A 22,461-nucleotide genomic window follows, 5' to 3' on the forward strand; every position below is an offset into this window, starting at 1 on the left:
AGACAGGGATGTCCCATTTCTCCATATCCATTTTTAATTTGTTCACAATTACCTGCAGTATCCATTGAAGGGTATTGCAGTTAGTGAAATTATCATTAGCCAATTAGCAGATGATACCACTCTCTTTAAAAAAAATACAGAACAAATAATAATAATTATAAAAATAATAATAGCTCTTAATATTATCCATGCATTTTCCAAAGCTTCAGGACTTTTCCTAAATATTAATAAGTGCGTGTTAATGTCCCTTAAGCAATGTGAATTGTCATCCATTTGTGGTATTCCTATAAAAGATTAAATCACTTATTTAGGCATAATGATTGTGAAAAATGAGGATAATAGGTGTGAGCTCAACTTTTCCACAATTATTGATAAAACAAATAAAAAAATGTAATCAATGGTTAATAAGAGACTTAACTCTTAAGGGGAGAGTATTGATTACAAAGGCAGAAGGTATCTCAAGACTTACATATGCAGCTCTCTCCCGGCGATCAGTAGTAATATCTATAAAACTATTGATAAAATGCTTTTAAATTACTTATGGAAAAATAAGACCCATTACATAAGGAAGTCTGTGGTGATGAACACAATTGAAAATGGAGGTCTGAACTTTCTGGATTTTACCACTCTTAACCATACTTTTAAAATTAACTGGATCAAGCAATTTCTGAAAAAGCCAACAAGTATTTGGAATATTATACTTCATTATATTTTTTCACAAGTTGGTGGTCTTCATTTTCTTTTACTCTGTAACTACAGCATCACCAAACTTCCGATTAAGTTATCTAACTTTCACAAACAGATGCTTCTTTCTTGGAATCTGATTTATAAACAAAATGTCTCACCTAATAGATGTTATATCTATAATAATAAGCATATTTTGTATAAATCCAAGTCATTATTTTGTGAGAAATGGTTTTCTAATAATATCATTTTAGTGAGCCAACTTTTTAACCAAGCTGGTCTTTTGGTCTTACTCACAATTTTTGTCTAAATTTAAAATCCAGTTCTTCCTAAAGATTATGCTGTAGTTATGGATGCCATCCCATCTGGGATAAGAATGCTCTTTAAAAGTGAATTTCCTCAGTCTCCTTTGCAATCTTTGGATCCTGCTGACACTGTAATTGGTCGGGTCTTCTTTTCTTCTCATGTTAAGAATAATAATCGACATGTGCGGGCTCTCTTTCAAGGGGATTTTGTTTCTACTTCTCCTACTATAACTTTTTGGAATAGCTGTGTGGATGGATTGAGAAGGTGCAAAATTTGGAAATTCCCCCATAAATATTTAATCACAAATAAAATCAAATACATTTCCTTCAAACTTATTTATAAGTTTTTAATTACCCCACTAATTATTTTCTTGTAGAGAGATATAATTGTGATGTCGATATATTCTGTACATTTTGTGGTCTGCAGATGGAAACATTTTTTCAATTATTTTGGAATTGTCCCTACTCGACTTGTTTTTGGTCTGATTTCTGCAAGATTGTTAGAGATCATATTATTCCCAGCTTTCAACTTTGTTTTGAAAATGTTTTATTCAGTTTTATTTAGCTATGACATGTCTCTTCATAAGGAATATTATTTGATTAATTTGCTGCTTTTGTTGGCAAAGTTTAGTATTCATAAATGTAAGTATGGTAGTTATAAACCATTAGTTTACATTTTTAATTTAGAGGTTCATCAATACCTAAGAACAATTTCCAATCTGAGTAAAAAGAAAGCTGTAAAGTGTATTGAAATATGTAAAAAAAAAAATAGATATTTTTATTTAAACTGTTTATTTATTTATTTTCCTTTTGTTGTTGTTTGTTTTAATATACCTCTTCTGGCTCTTGGTGTAAAAGTTTTGTAAGCATTAATAAAAAAAAAAATAAAAAAAAAAGGACGCATCCTTCCAGACGAGACACTTTTCCTCGGCGTCTGTTCTCTGGATTCGGCAGTTCCGGTTCCGGATGCCACTAGAGGGCAGTACACAGACACAGTCAGATCGCAAACTGTGTTTGTGTCTCACATTCTTGTCATTTTCGTCATGGATCTCGAGAAGGAGAGAGTGGTCGCTCTGGTGGACATGGACTGTTTCTATGTGCAAGTGGAGCAGAGAATCAATCCCGAACTGAAGAATAAGCCGTGTGTTGTAGCTCAATACAAGACATGGAAAGGAGGAGGGTGAGTAATGCCACTGAAATCTTACAGCGATTAATTGTGCACTGCAAGCGTGTGGTGTGGAACTGAGCTTGTGTCATTTTATATTCTTTCTTTATATTTTATTTATGTAATATAAATAGATGAGACGGGGAAGTTGTCACAAGGACTGGATCTAAGTAACTATAAGCTTTTGAGGCAAAAGTACAATTACATAAATGTGTTTCTTTAATGATAACACAGTGTAACAATTTAAAAAAAAACATTTTTGGTTCCTGTGTAGTAAGTGTTATTTCCTAATTGCTTATGCATCAAAATTAAGTAAAGTAATAGAAAATGGCTATTATTCCCCGCAAACTTTGCTTTTGTGACCAAGACAGTGATATTTTGAAAAGGTTCTATTTTCCAGAACCTTTCAGATAGATTCAGTGCTGATTAAACTTGGAGTAACTTCTAGAACTTTCCAGTAATATATATATATGTGTATATATATATATATATATATATATATATATATATATATATATATACACACTCACCTAAAGGATTATTAGGAACACCATACTAATACTGTGTTTGACCCCTTTCGCCTTCAGAACTGCCTTAATTCTACGTGGCATTGATTCAACAAGGTGCTGAAAGCATTCTTTAGAAATGTTGGCCCATATTGATAGGATAGCATCTTGCAGTTGATGGAGATTTGTGGGATGCACATCCAGGGCATGAAGCTCCCGTTCCACCACATCCCAAAGATGCTCTATTGGTTTGAGTTCTGGTGACTGTGGGGGCCATTTTAGTACAGTGAACTCATTGTCATGTTCAAGAAAACAATTTGAAATGATTCGAGCTTTGTGACATGGTGCATTATCCTGCTGGAAGTAGCCATCAGAGAATGGGTACATGGTGGCCATAAAGGGATGGACATGGTCAGAAACAATGCTCAGGTAGGCCGTGGCATTTAAACGATGCCCAATTGGCACTAAGGGGCCTAAAGTGTGCCAAGAAAACATCCCCCACACCATTACACCACCACCACCACCAGCCTGCACAGTGGTAACAAGGCATGATGGATCCATGTTCTCATTCTGTTTATGCCAAATTCTGACTCTACCATCTGAATGTCTCAACAGAAATCGTCTGGCACCAACAACCATGCCACGCTCAAAATTGCTTAAATCACCTTTCTTTCCCATTCTGACATTCAGTTTGGAGTTCAGGAGATTGTCTTGACCAGGACCACATCCCTAAATGCATTGAAGCAACTGCCATGTGATTGGTTGATTAGATAATTGCATTAATGAGAAATTGAACAGGTGTTCCTAATAATCCTTTAGGTGAGTGTATATATATTAGTATAAATACAGGGGCCTTAAGCTCACCAGTTCAGTTTAGTTTCAGTTACCTAACTGATACATATCAAGACCTTGCTTGATGCCCAGAGTATGGTTGGGAGGTAATTGGAGACTTATAAATGGTGGCATTCCTGATGAGCCTCCAAGGCAGTTTTACCAAGTTTCCCTGCTCTCTTTGCCTTTGAGACAGCAGGGACACCAAGGCGCACTACCACAGATGGGACTGGCCACAGCGGACCGAGTTCCCTGTGGGGAGGAACAACGTCAAGTGGGAGCCACTGTTGGACCCCCGGAAGTTGCTGATGTCACCACTGCAAATCAAATTGGGCATTATGAAACAATTTGTCAGAGCTCTAGATGAGTTGGCAGCCTTCAAGTACCATCAAGACTTCTTCCCTAAGCTGTCTGTGGCAAAGGTCAAAGCCGGAGTCTTCGTCGGACCACAGATAAATAAGATCCTGGAGTGCAACGAATTCTCCAAGAAGCTCACTAGTAAAGAGAAAGCGGCTTGGAACAGCTTTGTTGCAGTGGTCCTGGGCGATCACAAGGCCGAAAACTATGTGGAGCTGGTTGAGACTCAGGTGAAGATCTACGGCACAATGGGCTGTAGTATGCCCCTCAAAGTCCATATCCACATGGGAGCGTACTCTTGAGGAGCAAGGCGAGCGCTTCCACCAGGATATACTGAACTTTGAATACCACTACCAAGGACAGTATAACGAGAACATAATGGGAGACTACATTTGGAGGCTGCTACGTGAAAGTGATTTGCAGTATAATCACTTCTAAATCTTTTGTAGACTTTTTGAGTTACTTTAGTATAAATACATGTTAATTTGGATTCATATGTTGTTTTTTCCGGACTTTTGTGTCTTTATGGAAAGACACAAATTCACCTGTTTTCTCACTGGAAATAGGTACATATCAAAATATCACTGTCCTGGTCATATAAGCAAAAATTGTGGGGAATAATAGCCATTTTCTATTCTTTTGAGGCATTAGGAATTAGGAAATAACACTTACTACCCAAGAACCAAAATTGTGTTACATAGTGTAATTTCTATCCCCTAAACCTAACCCTCACAGAAACCGTTTTGCATTTTGACATTTTCAGAAGAACTTAATTTAGTATGTTTAATAAGCCATTTCTCTTGTGGGGACTGCTGGGCCCCACAAGGTACTGTAGTTGATCTCAGGTTTTACTATCCTTGTGGGGACATTTGGTCCCCACAATATAGTATAAACATGGTACACACACACATACACACACAAAGACTCATCCCACCTCTAAAAAAGTGAAGCAAAACCCGAGGTTACAGTGAGGCACTTACAGAGTAAGTGAATGGGGCCAATTTCTTTGAGGGCTTAAAGGCAGAAATATAATGTTTTTAAAGTTATAAAAGCACTTCCATTAATTCTTCTGTTAAATTTCAGGCATTTTTTGAGCTGTAAAGATTTTTTACAGTCATTTCAGGATTTTAATATTTATGGTGTTACGTTGTCAAGACAACAAAGTTGTAAAATTACACAGAAAAGTTTAGCAAGTGATTTTATCCCACTAAAATCATGTTAACATGCATATTATTTTTGTCTTGTGGATGTACTTTTGAAACCGTGAGTAGTTTAATGTTTACAGATTGGCCCTGTTAACTTCAATTGTAAGAGTCTCACTGGAACCATGATTCTTTTTTTCTTGAGAAAGGTTAAATTAATTGTAGTTGTAATCAACATTGTGCTACAAATGTTGTTGATAAAGCTTAATTTGTATTGTATTATTTTTATTACTATATAATAATAATTGTAGACTTAAATGAGCTTGAACTATGTTCTCAGGATAAAGGGTATTTTTCATTATATAGGCTAAAATCAGGGCAAGTATATACAATATTTGTTGTTCAAAGCAGTGTTTGTTGTTTTTGTATTTTGCATTTTTTAATTAATATAACAAATTTTGCTACTCCCTTAATGTTGTAATATTTTACATTTTGTTGCAAAGTATATTGGCTGTTTAATGGAAGGTTCTATTGTGACAGATTACCCCACATATGAGTGACAACATGCCACACTATTGGGTCTATATATGTTCATTGAACTGTATTGTTTTTATTTATGTTCTTAAATGAACCTACCCAGAAGAAATATTCCATATCCCTTTTATGTTTTTATGAAGGCTATTTTTCATGACAATTCAGCACCCTTTAATTCTTGACTTTCATTCATTTCTCATTTAAAGTTTCCTATTAAAATGTCCTATTTGATGCTTGTTCTGTTATCAGTATTATTGCAGTGAGTTATGAAGCTCGAGCACATGGCGTCACCAGAAACATGTGGGCAGATGAAGCCAAGAAGCTGTGCCCTGATCTGCAGGTGGCTCGGGTCAGAGAGTCACACGGGAAGGCTGATCTCACCCAGTCAGTGGCCATTATTTCTCTCTACAAAACACATGCACAATACAGAACTCTTCATGTGCTTTGTAATGTATTGTTTTAATAACTTTTGGATCTGGGCTACAGTTACAGGGAGGCCAGTGTGGAGGTGATCGAGGTGATGTCACGATTTGCTGTCATTGAGAGAGCGAGTATTGATGAAGCATACATGGATCTCACAGCGAACGTGCAGCAGAGATTAAAGGATATGGCTGACCTGTACATTAATCCACTCCATCTGAAGAGCACTTATGTACAAGGATTTCCACAAATCGGTTCCAATGAAGAGGCACGGAGTGAGAACGCAGAACTAGATAAAGGTGTGCAAAAAGCTGGGCGATTATAAACAGAGACAGTCTAGCCTGAGATGGACCAGTTGTATTAAAATAAATGGGAGAAGTTGGAATGCATAATATGGTGGATGTAGAAAAGGAAGTCCCGCCTTACAGATAGCCAATCACCTTTTAGAAACAGACTTTTTAGCATGATATGAGCTAAAGAAGCACAATTTATGATACCAGTGATTTCAGATTTCACTGCTTATTTGAAATATGTTCTTTAATTGTAGTCTTGACCAACCATTTTGGAGATTTCAATCTTTCCCCATTCAAGTATATAGGCGTTGCACTGCTATGCTACTTGTTTACACAGAAAATTTAATTTGTCCATTTGAACATTTTGCAATACATGACCACTGATTTTATGGCATGTATACATACACTTGTATTAAAGATTAATACCTGTCTAATTAACGCTATCCTAAAAAAAAAAAAAGTAAATTTTCATGTACATATGTAAATAATGTGACTAACAAATTTTTTTGTCTTTTAGACAAAGTATAAACGTTTGTTATTTATCATATACCATAATTTAATCATGATTAATCACAGAAAATGTGTGAGTAAATTAGTTTAAATATTTTAATGGATTTACAGCCCTAATAAAAATATATAGATATTTATTTTTAGATAGCGATATCATGCAGCCCTAGGTACATATATAAAATATAGTGCTGTAGGTTGATTAAAATATTTTATCGTGATTAATCATATGATTTTTCATCATTAATCGTGATTAATTTGAAAGTGTTGAAATTAGACTATATATACAGTATTTATTTTTCTGACAAAATGCATTTAGTTCCTTCTTAAGCAAATATGAATCGATATTTTTATCAACATTTTCCAAACAGTGTATTTCACAGTATAAAGATAGAAATGCACTAAAATATCACCAATTCAAGTAACATTAAACTTTTCCCAAAGTTTAAGTGGGAGGTTGACTAACTGAAATATCTACTCCCTGTAGTTTGTGTTTTCATTGCAATGGGCATGAAATCTCTTAAACTCTCATCTTCCACATTATTAATCTTGGTTATCCACTTTGCTACAGCAATCGTGAAGCTGCATTTAAATGATTTGTGCTGTTTTGAACTCCACATGAAAAGCTGAAGAGAATGTTTTGTTTTGCGTTTAGCGCTGGGACTGCCCATGTAATGATACTTCATCCGAATTGTCTGGATGCTTCACTCAAGCGAATTGTGTGAATGTGGCTTATCACAAGTCCATTCTGGGTTTGTTTTGTACAAAAAAAAAATTACGGTTACGAGCTGCTTTCTCCATCACTTGATCATTGAAATGGAATCTGTGTGTGTGTGTGTGTGTGTGTGTGTGTGTGTGTGTGTGTGTGTGTGTGTGTGTGTGTTTGTTTGTTTGTGGTGTATGCATCAGTGTATTGACCCCAGACACATCGCAAAGGTTCTTCTTTACTCTAACCAGCACTCAAATTTCACCAGCTCTAAAAAAAGAAATGATGGTTGTACCATGATAGGTTTTGGTTCATGATCTTTCATTTGAAGTCAAATGATGTCAGAAGGACACATGAGAGAAATGTGAGCTTCACCTCTCTGATTCATTTGTTTACACAGAAGAAGAGCGGTCCAGAGGTCTGCTGCAGTGGCTGGACTTGGTGTCCTCCTGCTCGCAGTCTAACAGTGCAGAGCTGCATCTGGCAGTGGGCGCTCTTCTAGTGGAGGAGATGAGGGCCGCAGTGGAGGAACACACTGGATTCTGCTGTTCTGCTGGGATCTCACACAACAAGGTTTACTTGATGATACAGTGGGATGAGCTTTACATTGTCTTATATGTTTTAAATAGGAGCCATGAAGAAAATAACTTTTTACATTGTGGCCCGTTTACACCTGGTATTACACTGCAAAAAATACTTCTCAGTATTATCACAATGAGACTTGAACATTAGAAATGCTACAATACAAAGTATCAAAAAGGACAAGATAAAGCTAGTACAGGGATGTAGGTGTGACCGCATCCATGAAACACTCATAAGTAGATTTTGTTGAAGGTAAGGTTGTAGAAGGGGGTCTTGTTATGAGCATTTGTTTTTGTGGATCAGATATTTTCAGAGTTACACAGCTGCATGAAAGATCATTTCACTAGCAAGACTATGATATTGAATATGAAAGCTTTTCCAATTTCATTATTTTTTATTTTTTTTCACAGGTGTTAGCCAAACTCGCATGTGGGTTGAACAAGCCCAATCGCCAAACAGTTCTGCCACTGGGATCCGTTCCCCAACTCTTCAGCACACTTCCCATCAAAAAAATGTGAGTATATATCACCTGAACAATGTGGTTCTGAGCAAGTCCCAAAGTAATAATGGTACATAAATATGTGCTGTGTGGTTGTTGTTTAGTCGTAATCTGGGAGGGAAGCTGGGGAAGTCCGTGACTGAGACTCTCGGGGTGGAAAACATGGGAGATCTCATTCAGTTCACCAAGAGCCAGCTGGAGCAGCACTTCGGAGAGAAGACTGGGTGAGAATCACAATGACAGGGTTCCCATGCTTGTAGAAAACCAGATTTGACATTTCAAGGCCTGGAAAACTCTAGCAAATTAATACAATTTTAAAAAGAATTGTAAAGTTCTGTAGTCAATATATCGATTTTCCGATGCATCGCAATCTTCATTTCAATTGATTGTGTAGTATATTGGTGAAGAAGTTCAGCATTCTTTCGCTGTGTGTTGAGAGTAAAATTTTTGCGTGACTCGTATGTGTCTCCAAAGACGAGATCCATGCAATCCGTTTGACTTTGAATAATATCACCTTTAGTACCCCTTCTGTTCTCATTAGTCAGCTCTTGGAAAAACAACAAACAAGAAACCTTTCATTCTAATCGAGAATAGCACAGTTGAGGTAAAGCCAACTGAGTCCTCTTTTGTTAATATGCGCTCATTCATAGATGCTCTTTATAGAACAGTGGGTTTTCTTAAAAAGACGGTACCAATTTTTAGCAGATGTTCTACATATCATTGTTAATACTTGTAAATAGTACAAATTAAGCATGTGAACAATAACCGTGACAGAATTAGGGGATGGAACCAGGTGTGGGCGGGGCTTAAACCGAAAATTCATCAAAACTAAATGAAGCGGGGAAATGTTCCTCGTTTATGCCTGTTCATAATAGTAGCCTAATAATAATACCAAAAGTATGAATATTAATAATTATTATTATTATGCTGTTATCATTTAATTCAATTCAATTGTTATTTTATTTAAAAATGTTTCTTACCAGATGAAGCTGAATATGTAGGCTATATTAACTTTGATATATGTTGTTATCTGTCAAGCACACATTTTATCTGGCAATAATTTGTGGCAAATCCCAAGCTCCTTTGCATGTGAAAATAATGAGTGGCAAATTTGCAGATTTTTTTTAGATAGAAGGAAGTTGTATATGTTAACATTAGTTAATTGTTAGTACTTTATTGTTTGTTCATAGTTTTAATTATATAGTAATGTATGAGAGGCCATGCTATACTGTGGATATAGCTGCGTTGTGCCTAACAATTATATTGACTATATGGCACATATAAAAAAAATTTTTTTTCCACATAATAAAAATATTAAGGACACAAAATGTTTGTGTGTATATATATATATATATATATGTAAAATTATCAAATGCAATCCTTCCACTAGAAAATACTGTATCCACCATTTTACTTAGCAACCACTGAGTGGCGCCATGATGATTCCAATGAATTGTGGAACACCTCAGCATTCAGGAAAAAGGTGGATATTCACAGACAGTAAATAATAAACGGAGTGTTTCAAGACTATATAATTATAAGCTATGATTGCTGCGCAGTGATCCACATTGAAGCCCTGTGAAGAGTACGTATAATGCTCAGCTATTGACCAGTCATCATTTAGGACCTGAACTATCCATTTTATAAATTACCATTTACCATAATTAATTGTTGGTTCATATTTACAACGTGATGAGCAATTTTACCAATGTCTCTGTATTCCTCAGGCAATGGTTGTATGACTTGTGCAGAGGGATCGAGTTTGAGCCGGTAATACCTCGCCAGCTCCCAAAATCCATCGGCTGCAGCAAGAACTTTCCAGGAATAACATGTTTGGCTACAAAAGAAAAGGTATAGAGGGAATCAGGAAGTGACATCAATATAAATATGCCTTTCCCTTTCTACTCTTGAAGCTTGAGTCTAGTCTTTTTAACTCTCATCCTGTAGGTGCAGTACTGGCTTCATCAGTTGGCCCTTGAGTTAGAGGAAAGACTGAACAAAGACAGAGAGACGGTGAGTCCATCATTAAACCTGAAGTTCTGCGTTTTCACAGTAGGTCAAGTTGGATCATCGATTGGTTGCCATATACGTTTCAGAAATCAGCATCCATTTATGTCATATACTTCCATGGAATGAACATTTTGCTAAAAAACAAACTCAAAAGTACAGGCTGGAATAAAGCACTATATATCAATATACTACATTTCCCTGTTGTAGTTCCGCTATTCTGTTATTGTATGCTTACGGGTAGTTTTTAACACCAATCTCTCTCTGTAGAACGGGCGAGTGGCGAAACTGCTGACGGTGGGCTTGCGGCAGGCAGGAGATAAAAAACCTAACAGTTTCTCTCGCTGCTGTGCTCTTACACGATATGATGTCACAAAGATCACCACAGACAGCTTCGCTATCATCAAGAGCCTCAATACCGCAGGCAACCACCAGGAGGCGTGGTGAGTAGAGCTGGATTTTGAAATGACTTAAAAGGGTGATGTTTTATTTCCCCAGTCAGACCATCTGTCATTTCAAACAAACTATGGCCATTACGTTTTTTGCCATTATTGCCACTATTGAACACTTAAGTAAAACAAGCAATTCAAAGACATAAGCAAATGGCAAGGAGCAAGTCAACACAATATGGGATGACACAAAACAAGAGACTAAAATAATTTAGGTTTAGATCTAGAAGAACATAAAGATTTGGACTTTGTTCCATTTATTAAAAAAACAACAACTCTGCTTGGATATGTTATTTAATCAGTACAGGAATCAGGTTATCAAGATCATAAATTAGGGGATTCAAAGAAGGGATGCACTGATACCACTGTTTCTCTACTGATCCGATTCTGATACCAGTGTGTTTTTTTTTTCATAATCACTTTGGAATATCTACACTCACCGGGCACTTTATTAGGTACACCTGTACATCTACATATTTATGCGATTATCTAATCAGCCTATCATGTGGCAGTAGCGCAGTGCATAAAATCATGCAGATACGGGCCAGGAGCTTCAGTTAATGTTCACATCAACCATCAGAATGGGGAAAAATGCATGATTGCATGCGTGGCATGATTGTTGGTGACCGATGGGCTGGTTGAGTATTTCTGTAACTGCTGATCTCCTGGGATTTTCACACACAACAGTCTCTAGAATTTACTTTGAATGGTGCCAAAAACAAAAAACATCCAGTGAGCGGTAGTTCTGCGGAGAAAAATGCCTTGTTGCTGAGAGAGGTCAGCAGAGAATGGCTAGACTGGTTCGAACTGACAAAGTCTACAGTAACTCAGATAACCTCTCTGTACAATTGCGGTGAGAAGAATGTCATCTCTGAATGCTTTTCTGAGATGCCCGTTGGCGCTGTTTTGGCGGCACGAAAGGTACCTACACAATATTAAGCAAGTGGTTTTAATGTTGTGGCTGAACATGTGTGTGGTGTATGTGTGTATATGTATGTGTGTATATATATACAGTATCTCACAAAAGTGAGTACACCCCTCACATTTTTGTAAATATTTGATTATACCTTTTCATGTGACAACACTGAAGAAATGACACTTTGCTACAATGTAAAGTAGTGAGTGTACAGCTTGTATAACAGTGTAAATATGCTGTCACCTCAAAATAACTCAACACACAGCCATTAATGTCTAAACCGCTGGCAACAAAATTGAGTACACCCCTAAGTGAAAATGTAAAAATTGGGCTCAATATTTTGTGTGGCCACCATTATTTTCCAGCACTGCTTTAACCCTCTTTGGCATGGAGTTCACCAGAGCTTCACAGGTTGCAACTGGAGTCTTCTTCCACTCCTCCATGATGACACCACTGAGCTGGTGGATGTTAGAGACCTATGTGTTGTCACATGAAAAGATATAATCAAATATTTACAAAAATGTGAGTGATGTACTAATTTTTTTAGATAGTGTGTGTGTGTGTATGTATATGTATAGGAAATTTCATTCTGTTTGATATTTTATTTTAAAACACTGGAACTCAAAATCAATTATTGTTAGGTGACATTGATTTTTTTTATTGTTGGGAAATATTACAAAAAATTTTTTTTAAACTGAAATATCTTGCTTGCATAAGCATTCAACCCCTGTGCTGTGGAAGCTGCCAGGTTACACCAATGAAAGAAATGGCCCTAATGAGGACACAATTACTTTACCATTGGCATCCACCTGTGAATCATTAAAGTTGCAACCACATTTTCTGGATAAAAAACCTATTGTTGAAGGATCATTGGTCAGGCTGTGAATCTGAAGGAAAATGGAAGATCAAAGAGCATTCCACAGAAGTTAGAGATAAAGTAATAAAAAGCACAGTTGGATCAATAATCAGGAAGTGGCAGTTGTACCACACCACCCAGGCACTGTCAAGAAAATGCCGTCCCTCAAAACTCAGTGCTCTAACAAAAAGGAGACTTGAGAGAGAAGCCACAGAGAGGCCAACAATCACTTTGAAGGAGCTACAGAGTTCAGTGGCTGGGAGTGGAGTATTGGTGCCCCAGTCAACCATAACAAGAGCACTGCGTAACGCTGGCCTAATGTATGGGAGGGTGGCAAGAAAGAAGCTGTTACTCAAAAAGTACCATCTGAAAGCAAGTGTGGATTTGCCAGAAAGCATGTGAGTGACCCTGCTGTGATAAGGTTTTGTGGTCAGATGAGACAAAGATAGAGCATTTTGGCAAAAACTCAAAGCACTATGTGTGGAGCAAACCTAACACTTCCTATGCCTCAAGACACACATCCTTCTCATCAGCAGGGACTGGGAATCTTGTTAGAATTGAAGGAAGCAAGATATTTCAGTTTTTATTTTTTCATAAAAATATTTCCCAATGACGTCAGTCATGCATTTACCTCATCTCGTCCAATGCACTCATTTTCTGACTCGTTCTTTTGTGCTCACTCAGTGCAGGTTTCTTACATTTGCTGTCATTGTTTTTTTATTTTACATTTTTTATTGTCAGATTTGGTCAAATCCAAATCACATATGCCCTGTATTTGTGAGTGTGGTAAAGTTAGTTTTATATTTGAAATTGTAGCATGGTTAAGGATGGGCAAGGAGGAGGTGAGAACCAGCTTGTCAACATAAATCATAATTTAATGCAAACTGAACTCAAAATACACAAATATTAAACAAACACACACACACGACGGACATGCCCGTAATTCTTGCTCTCGAACCATTGTCACTGCTGTTGCCTTTATCCCACGCACGCCTCATCATGCCGATTGGGGACCGGGCGCACGATATTCCGACCCGGCCCTGCTCCGCTCCACACTCCTCCCGGCGTTATCTCAGGGCGGGGTGCCACCGGCATGACGTACACCCCCCCCCATCCCTGGGGCGGGGTGTATCCGTGTGGTCATCCCAGCCTTCCTCGCCCTGGGAGGAGACAGGAGGGGAAGACAACAACAACAAACAAAATAGGCGAGGGAAAAGGCCAACACGGTGCGCAAGAGAGAGAGAGAGAAAAAGCTCACTCACCGGTTGTCTGATGTACCGTCGCGTGGTCCTCGAACACTCCTCCGCACTCAGGCGGATGACAGCCGCTCCAACCCCGGGTGAACCGGAGTCAAACCTCCGACCCCCAGCGCGCAGAACGCCCCTCTGCTTTTCTGGCTGCAAATGGGGACACTCCTCCGCCCCTGGCAGCGGCCCTACTGCTCCGGGCGGTCGGTGAGTTTCTTCCCTCCTCCCCTCGTGGACGGCGGTCTTCCTCGACCCCTCCGCGTCTCTGGGGACAGCAGGGCACTCCTCCGCCCTCGGCAGCGGCTCCCTCACTCCAGACGGTCGGGATATCCAGTCCCCACTTGCCCCGCGGACGGCGGGCTACTCCGTCACCCGGCAGATGGCAGCAGTGCTCCCCTGGGTGGACGGCAGTGTCGAGGACACTGCAACGGGCATCCCTCCTCCTTCCCGGGTTTCGGCACCAATGTAACATGGTTAAGGATGGGCAAGGAGGAGGCGAGAACCGGCTTGTCAACATGAATCATAATTTAACGCAAACTGAACTCAAAATACACAAATATTAAACAAACACACACATGACGGACATGCCCGTAATTCTCGCCCTCTCGAACCATCGTCACCGGCCACCTTTATCCCTCGTGCGCCTCATCAGGCTGATTGGGGACCGGGCGCGTGATATTCTGACCCGGCCCCGTCTCCCTCCGCTCCACAGACATTAGTTTAACATTCGTGACAATACCCATTAAACTCTCCATGCAAATCAAATTTTCAAGCCAACCAACCTGGACATGCATGAGTAGGTTTTCTTTGCCTAGCACAAATAAAATAATAAAAATAGATTTTTTTTCATCCATCCATCCATCCATCCATCTTCAACCGCTTATCCGAAGTCGGGTCGCGGGGGCAGCTGCTCCAGCAGGGGGCCCCAAACTTCCCTATCCCGAGCCACATTAACCAGCTCTGACTGGGCGACCCCGAGGCGTTCCCAGGCCAGTGTGGAGATGTAGTCTCTCCACCTAGTCCTGGGTCTTCCCCGAGGCCTCCTCCCAGCTGGACGTGCCTGAAACACCTCCCTAGGGAGGTGACCAGGGGGCATCCTTACCAGATGCCCAAACCACCTCAACTGACTCCTTTCAACGCAAAGGAGCAGCGGCTCTACTCCGAGCTCCTCACGGATGACTGAGCTCCTCACCCTATCTCTAAGGGAGAAGCCCGCCACCCTTCTGAGGAAGCCCATTTCGGCCGCTTGTACTCGCGACCTAGTTCTTTCGGTCATGACCCAACCTTCATGACCATAGGTGAGGGTAGGAACGAAAATTGACCGGTAGATCGAGAGCTTTGCCTTTCGGCTCAGCTCTCTTTTCGTGACAACTGTGCGATAGAGCGAGTGCAATACCGCCCCTGCTGCCCCGATTCTCCGGCCAACCTCCCGCTCCATTGTCCCTCACTCGTGAACAAGACCCCGAGGTACTTGAACTCCTTCACTTGGGGCAAAACCTCATTCCCTACCTGGAGTACGCACTCCATCGGTTTCCTGCTGAGAACCATGGCCTCAGATTTAGAGGTGCTAATCCTCATCCCAGCTGCTTCACACTCGACTGCCAAGCGATCCAGTGAGAGCTGAAGGTCACGGACCGATGATGACATGAAGACAACATCATCTGCCAAAAGCAGTGATGAGATCCCCAGCCCACCGAACCGCACACCTTCCCCACCCCGACTACGCCTCGATATCCTGTCCATGAATATCACAAACAGGATTGGTGACAAAGCGCAGCCTTGGCGGAGACCAACCCCCACATGGAATGAACTCGACTTTGTGCCGAGGACCCGGACACAGCCCTCGCTTTGGACGTACAGGGATTGGATCGCCCTAAGAAGGGACCCCCCCACCCCGTACTCCCGCAGCACCTCCCACAGTCTCTCCCGGGGACCCGGTCATACGCCTTCTCCAGATCCACAAAACACATGTAGACCGGATGGGCATACTCCCAGGCCCCCTCCAGGATCCTTGCGAGAGTAAAGATCTGGTCCGTCGTTCCACGACCAGGACCGAAAACCGCATTGTTCCTCTTCAATCTGAGGTTCGACAATCGGCCGAACCCTCCTCTCCAGCACCTTGGAGTAAACTTTACCAGGGAGGCTGAGAAGTGTGATACCCCTGTAGTTGGCACACACTCTCTGATCCCCCTTTTGAAGAGGGGAACCACCACCCCGTTCTGCCACTCCTTAGGTACTGTCCCAGATTTCCACGCAATGTTGAAGAGGCGTGTCATCCATGACACCCCTCCACATCCAGAGCTTTCAGCATTTCTGGTCGGATCTCATCAATTCCCGGGGCTTTGCCACTGCGGAGTTGTTTGACTACCTCAGTGACCTCCCCCAGGGAAATAGAATCTGATCCCCCATCATCCTCCGGCTCTGCCTCTACCATAGAGGGCGTGTTGGGATTTAGGAGTTCTTCAAAGTGTTCCTTCCACCGCCCAATAACCTCCTCGGTTGAGGTCAACAGCGTCCCATCTTTGCTGTATACAGCTTGAATGGTTCCCCGCTTCCCCTCCTAAGGTGGCGGACGGTTTTCCAGAAGCACTTTGGTGCGGACCGAAAGTCCTTCTCCATGGCTTCTCCGAACTTTTCCCACACCCACTGCTTTGCCTCCCTCACGGCCGAGGCCGCAGCACTTCGGGCCCTTCGGTACCTTGCAACTGCCTCCGGAGACCTCCGGGACAACAAATCCCGGAAGGCCTCTTTCTTCAGTCGGACGGCTTCCCTGACCACCAGTGTCCACCACGGTGTTCGAGGGTTACCACACCTTGCGGCACCTAAAACCTTGAGGCCGCAGCTCTCCACCGCGGCTTCGGCAATGGAAGCTTTGAACATTGCCCACTCCGGTTCAATGTCCCCAACCTCCGCAGGGATGCCTGAAAAGCTCCGCCGGAGGTGTGAGTTGAAGATCTCACGGACAGGGACCTCCTCCAAACGTTCCCAGTTCACCCGCACTACTCGCTTGGGCTTCCCAGGTCTGTCCAGAGTCTTTCCCCACCCCTGACCCAACTCACCACCAGATGGTGATCGGTTGACAGCTCTGCCCCTCTCTTTACCCGAGTGTCCAAAACATATGGCCTCAGATCCGACGACACGATTACAAAATCGATCATCGACCTTCGGCCTAGGGTGCTCTGGTACCACGTACACTTATGAGCATCCTTATGTTCGAACATGGTGTTTGTTATAGATAATCCATGACTAGCACAGAAATCTAATAACAAACATCCACTTGAGTTCAGATCAGGGAGGCCGTTCCTCCCAATCACGCCTTTCCAGGTGTCCCTGTCATTTCCCACGTGTGCGTTGAAGTCACCCAGCATCACTATGGAGTCCCCTACTGGGGCCCTATTCAGGACTCCATTCAGGGTCTCCAAGAAGGCCGAATACTCTGAACTGCTGTTCGGTGCATATGCACAGACAACAGTCAGAGTTTTCCCCACAACCCGTGAGGCGTAGGGAGGCGACCCTCTCATCCACCGGGGTAAACTCCAACGTAGTGGCGCTCAGCCGGGGACTCGTGAGTATCCCCACACCCGCCCGTCGCCTCACACCCTGGGAAACTCCAGAGAAGAATAGAGTCCATCCCCTATCCAGGAGTACGGATCCAGAGCCAAAACTGTGCGTCGATGTAAGCCCCACCAGATCCAACTGGTAACGCTCCACCTCCCTCACTAGTTCCGGCTCCTTCCCCCAGTGAGGTGACATTCCACGTCCCCAGAGCAAGCCTTTGCTGCCCGGGTCTGGTCCGCCGAGGCCCACGGCCTTCACTGCCGCCCATATGGCAGCGCACCCGACTCCTGCGGTTCCTCCAATGGGTGGTGGGCCCAAGGGATGTAGAGGGGGTTCCACGTTGCTTCTTCGGGCTGTGCCCGGCCGGGCTCCGTGACAAACCCGGCCACCAGGCGCCGCCGACGAGCCCTCCATCTGGGCCTGGCTCCAGACAGGGGCCCCGGGCTTCCTCCGGGCAGGGTAACTCCTCCTCTTGCCGTTTTTTCCATGAGTCATTTTTGAACCATTCTTAGTCTGGCCCCTCACCTGAGACCACTTTGCCTTGGGAGACCCTACCAGGAGCACATGGCTCCAGACAACACAACCCTCAGGATCATAAGGGCACACAAACCTCTCCACCACGATAAGGTGCTGGTTCCCGGAGAGGAGATTTTTTTTCAAATAAATTTTATTAGCCCTATAAATCAATTAAACAATTGATTTATAGGCTCAGTTGTGGCTCAGTTGGTAGAGCGGGTCAGCTGCCAATCGCAGGGTTGGTGGTTCGATTCCCGGCCCACACAACTCCACATGCCGAAGTGTCCTTGGGCAAGACACTGAACCCCAAGTTGCTCCCAATGGCAGGCTAGCGCCTTGCATGGCAGCTCTGCCACCATTGGTGTATGAGTGTGTGTGTGAATGGGTGATTGGGAAACAATGTTAAGCGCTTTGGTAAACTATAAGGTTAAAAAAAGCGCTATATAAGTGCAGACCATTTACCATTTACCCATTACCATCAGAACAAATATGAAATGTTCTTAAAAATATCCCTTTCATGACACAAGGCTCTGTTTGTGGAATTTACATTATATATGTGTTCAAATAAATATAGTAGTGTAAATGTAAGTAATATTCTAATTCCATTAAACCCAATAACCGTTTGACCTAGAGACATGAAACCATGGGGTGGAGAATGACGTCACCGCTCCTGAAAACATTTTTGCTATATCGAAGGGAAATAGTTACAATGTTTGTTTTAATGGCACAAACAGAGCACAAACGATCAGCACCGGTTTGGATAGATTTGAGCGAGATTGGGTGGAGAGTGACGTCAGACTGCCCAAAAACGAATGCTTCATATCTCAAACACCAAACCAGCACAAACGTTCATTTTTGCGGCACAAATCAGTACAAACACAGCACAAACGAATGGAATAGTTTTGCTGATCATTTAATTATGTGGAGTGCCAACTTCACGGAGGTTCAGCTTTAGTGAATCAATAGGAAAAATAAATGTTAGACTCACAAACATTACTTTTTCAAATAGAAAAGATTAGAATAGAAGAACAGGGTGCACTGCAAGAGATGGCATTGCCCCCACAGTGCCCCCCACTGAATATTGAGTCATTCTGGGATTACATAAAGAGACGGAAGCAATTGAGACAGTCGAAAAAGACAGAAGAGCTGTGGTGAATTCTCCAAGATGCTTGGAACATCCTATATGGCAACGTCCAATAAAACTGTGTCGAGGTGTACCAAGGAGAATTGGGGCTGTTTTAAAGGCAAAGGTGGTCACACCGAATATTGATTTAACTTTTTATGTTTACTGGATTTTGTATGATGTTAATTGATAAATGCAAACTATTTATGTCATTATAAGTGCCTAAAAGCATTGCACAGTACTGTGTGTGTATGTATGTATATATTAGTGCCCAACCGATATATCGGTATCGGCGTATATGTTTACGATATGCGCAGATATGAAAACTTTGAACCAACCCCTGAACTCAATCTGATTTTTGAAACATCTCAGTAGTTTGCAGCATCTCTAGTCATAAGCACTGCACGTTTGTGACACTTTGTCAAGTCACAGTAAACGTAGTTTGAAACTTTGAAAAATGCTTCTCAAGATCTGTGTTCTGTTGTGCTCGGTCCAGCTGTCTTTGAACACAAGAGCGTGTCATCTGTGGAAGGCTATGCTGCCTGCTTGTTGGTTTTAAGAGAGAGAACAAATTGACGTGTGGGTCGGGGGCATGATTCATTGCGTAAATATTTTCATCTCGTTCTTTTCCAAATAATATTTGCACTAAGTTAACATGTTAAATAGACGGTCCTAAAAAGTATACATTATATGAAGTTACATTGCCTTTATTTGTTTCTCATAGGTCTCCTGCCTTGACTTGCCTTCATCTGTCAGCCAGTAAGTTCAGTGATACACCATCAGCTTCATCAGGAGGAATAGCCAGCTTCCTTTGCAGCGATGCTCCTTCAACACAGTCTCTACTGGTCTCTCCACAGACCCCTACTGCCCCCAAAATTCAGCCAAAGAGTCCAGGAGTCATCCAGTCTTTGTTCGAGAGAGCCGCTGAAAAGAAAAGGAAGCAAGCGGAAGAAGCTTGTAAAGATGAACCTTCCCCACAGACATTCTTGTCACCCACTCCTGTGGAAAACAAATCCTCTCAATGCACAGCTTCACCTCAGAGAGCCACAGGAGGATTCAGAACTGGCATCTCTTCTTTCTTCCAAAGAAAGGGCTTGGAGAAAAGCCTTCAGCTCACAAACTCGCTCTTCAGTGGTGAAAACAAGACCAATCCAGCTGAAGTTAACATGTTTGAGCAGAACTCCTCCAATGAACCAAGTGTCTCCCTCTCTGGTCCCTCTGATTACTCATCATGCACTTCAGATGCCAGTGTATCCAGTGAAGATCTTCACACCTGTGAACTCTGTGGTCAGAAAGTGTTGGTCTGGGACGTACCTGAGCACACGGACTATCATGTCGCTCTGGACTTGCAGAATTCATTCACCTCCACATCATCTTCTTCAGCCTCCAGTGACAGCTACGTCAAAGCCGGAACACCTCAGTCATCCCGCGGGAAGAGCCGGACAAAGATTCAGAGCGGACCGCAGGCTAAGAAAGCCAGAGCACAGGGAAGCACAGCGACGCTGGACTCCTTCTTTAAGAAGACTTAATGCAGGTATATTGTGTGTGTTTTTTAAAGCCAGCACTCTACGTCCATCAACAAGATTTTAATATCAAGTTTTTTCATAAGGAATGCTCTTTTGTGTCACAAAAGCCAAAATATTCTGTCTAATTTAAATAATAAATATAAAAACAGACTATTATGTTCCAAATGTCCTCTGTCCAACTCTGTGTGACCATTTCAGGAAAAATGAAAAATAAAATTCTAAAAAATTAAAATAAAAGAATCATGTTGTTGTTAAATTGAGCATAATCAGACCACTGCACTCAAATGGATACATGCAGTATGTGGGTATAAACACACACTCTGCTATATTTATATTGTGTGTGTGTGTGTGTGTGTGTACACACACACACATCAATCAGCCAAATTAAGACCACCTGCCTAATATTGTATATGTTCCCCTCGTGCCGCCAAAACGGCTCCAATCCAGAATAGCAATATGAGATGATATTCTTACCACAATTGTACAGAGCGGTTATCTGAGTTACTGTAGACTTTGTCAGTTCAAACCAGTCTGGCCATTCTCTGCTGATCTCTCTCATCAACAAGGCATTTCCTTCCACATAACTGCCGCGCTCTGGATGTTTTTTGTTTTTGGCACCATTCAGAATACATTCTAGAGACTGTTGTGTGTGAAAACCCCAGAGATCAGCTACTCTGAAGTACAACTGAAGTTACATTGCCAGATCAGCAGTTACAGAAATACTCAAACCAGCCAACAATCATTCATGCTATTATCTAATCAGCCAATCGTGTGGCAGCAGTGCATAAAATCATGCAGATATGGGTCAGGAGCTTCAGTTAATGTGATCTCAGATAAATGCTCAGTACAATTTTGATGAGAAGAATATAATCTAAGAATGCTATTCTGGCACACTTTTGGTGGCACGAGGGGGACCTACACAATATTAGGCAGATGGTTTGGATGTTGTGTGTGTGTGTGTGTGTGTGTGTGTGTGTGTGTGTGTGTGTGTGTGTGTGTGTGTGTGTGTGTGTGTGTGTGTGTGTGTGTGTGTGTGTGTGTGTGTGTGTGTGTGTGTATATAAGAAATTTACACCGGAACAGCTTAAATTTGTCTACAAAACAGATTGTGAAGTATTTAAGCATAGGCCTTTAGATAAAAAGGGTTTTAGGATCCTGAAAACAAATTCAGTCCAGTGTGATTAAACATTGAGTTCGCAGTGTACAATAATTGTTGTAAAAGTTTGATTAAACAATAGATTTGTACTTTGAAGATTTGTGCCGAATCTTTCTAAATAATTTTTGGGTGAATCTGACTGATCAGGCTGATGTAAAGTCATTTTGGTTTGTATTGCACTTTTCGCAATACGCATCAAAGCAGCTCTACAGAACATGATGCTGCAATGTCCTAAATGTCTTAAGTCCTCATTGAGCAGCTTCTTTGAAAATTATGCCTTAACATGATTTGTCTTTAGGCTCCCTGCGAGCAAGCACAGGTGACCTGGGGCAAGGAACACAAAACTCCATAAGATGTTAATTTATGAAGAAAATAAACCTTGGGGAAAACCAGGCTCACCAAGGGAGCCAGTTATATATAGCAATATTATTGATCTACTGTATGTGTAGTACAAGCCTTGTTTTAAAAGAGTTAACTGAGTAGATGTCAGTGGCCAATGTTTAAACTAAAGGATTTTGTATGAACTCTTAAGATTAATGATAGTGTCTTTTGAAGTTCATCCTGAAATAACTGCGGT

General features: G+C 41.6%; 1 protein-coding gene across 1 annotated transcript; it reads left to right on the plus strand.

Annotated features, from left to right (window-relative positions):
• The first annotated feature begins 1,980 nt into the window (after window positions 1–1,980).
• Window positions 1,981–21,754, plus strand: polh (polymerase (DNA directed), eta). The gene is made up of 10 exons (XM_052089415.1): window positions 1,981–2,169; window positions 5,774–5,908; window positions 6,011–6,243; window positions 7,851–8,023; window positions 8,443–8,546; window positions 8,636–8,755; window positions 10,259–10,382; window positions 10,479–10,544; window positions 10,809–10,981; window positions 19,928–21,754. Exons 1-10 carry the CDS (start codon window positions 2,033–2,035, stop codon window positions 20,730–20,732), a joined length of 2,070 nt encoding a protein of 689 aa, XP_051945375.1. The 5' UTR covers window positions 1,981–2,032; the 3' UTR covers window positions 20,733–21,754.
• The last annotated feature ends 707 nt before the right edge of the window (window positions 21,755–22,461 follow it).

The sequence above is a fragment of the Xyrauchen texanus genome, chromosome 24, assembly GCF_025860055.1.
Source record: "Xyrauchen texanus isolate HMW12.3.18 chromosome 24, RBS_HiC_50CHRs, whole genome shotgun sequence".
In the NCBI taxonomy this organism is placed as follows: domain Eukaryota; kingdom Metazoa; phylum Chordata; class Actinopteri; order Cypriniformes; family Catostomidae; genus Xyrauchen; species Xyrauchen texanus.

Bases quoted from the DNA above. Each gene is read 5' to 3' on its own strand.
- polh (XM_052089415.1), top strand. From the start codon at position 2,033: ATGGATCTCGAGAAGGAGAGAGTGGTCGCTCTGGTGGACATGGACTGT. The intron at 6,244-7,850 runs GTGTGCAAAAAG...TTGTTTACACAG, and splicing joins GAACGCAGAACTAGATAAAG to AAGAAGAGCGGTCCAGAGGT. The intron at 8,756-10,258 runs GTGAGAATCACA...TGTATTCCTCAG, and splicing joins CACTTCGGAGAGAAGACTGG to GCAATGGTTGTATGACTTGT.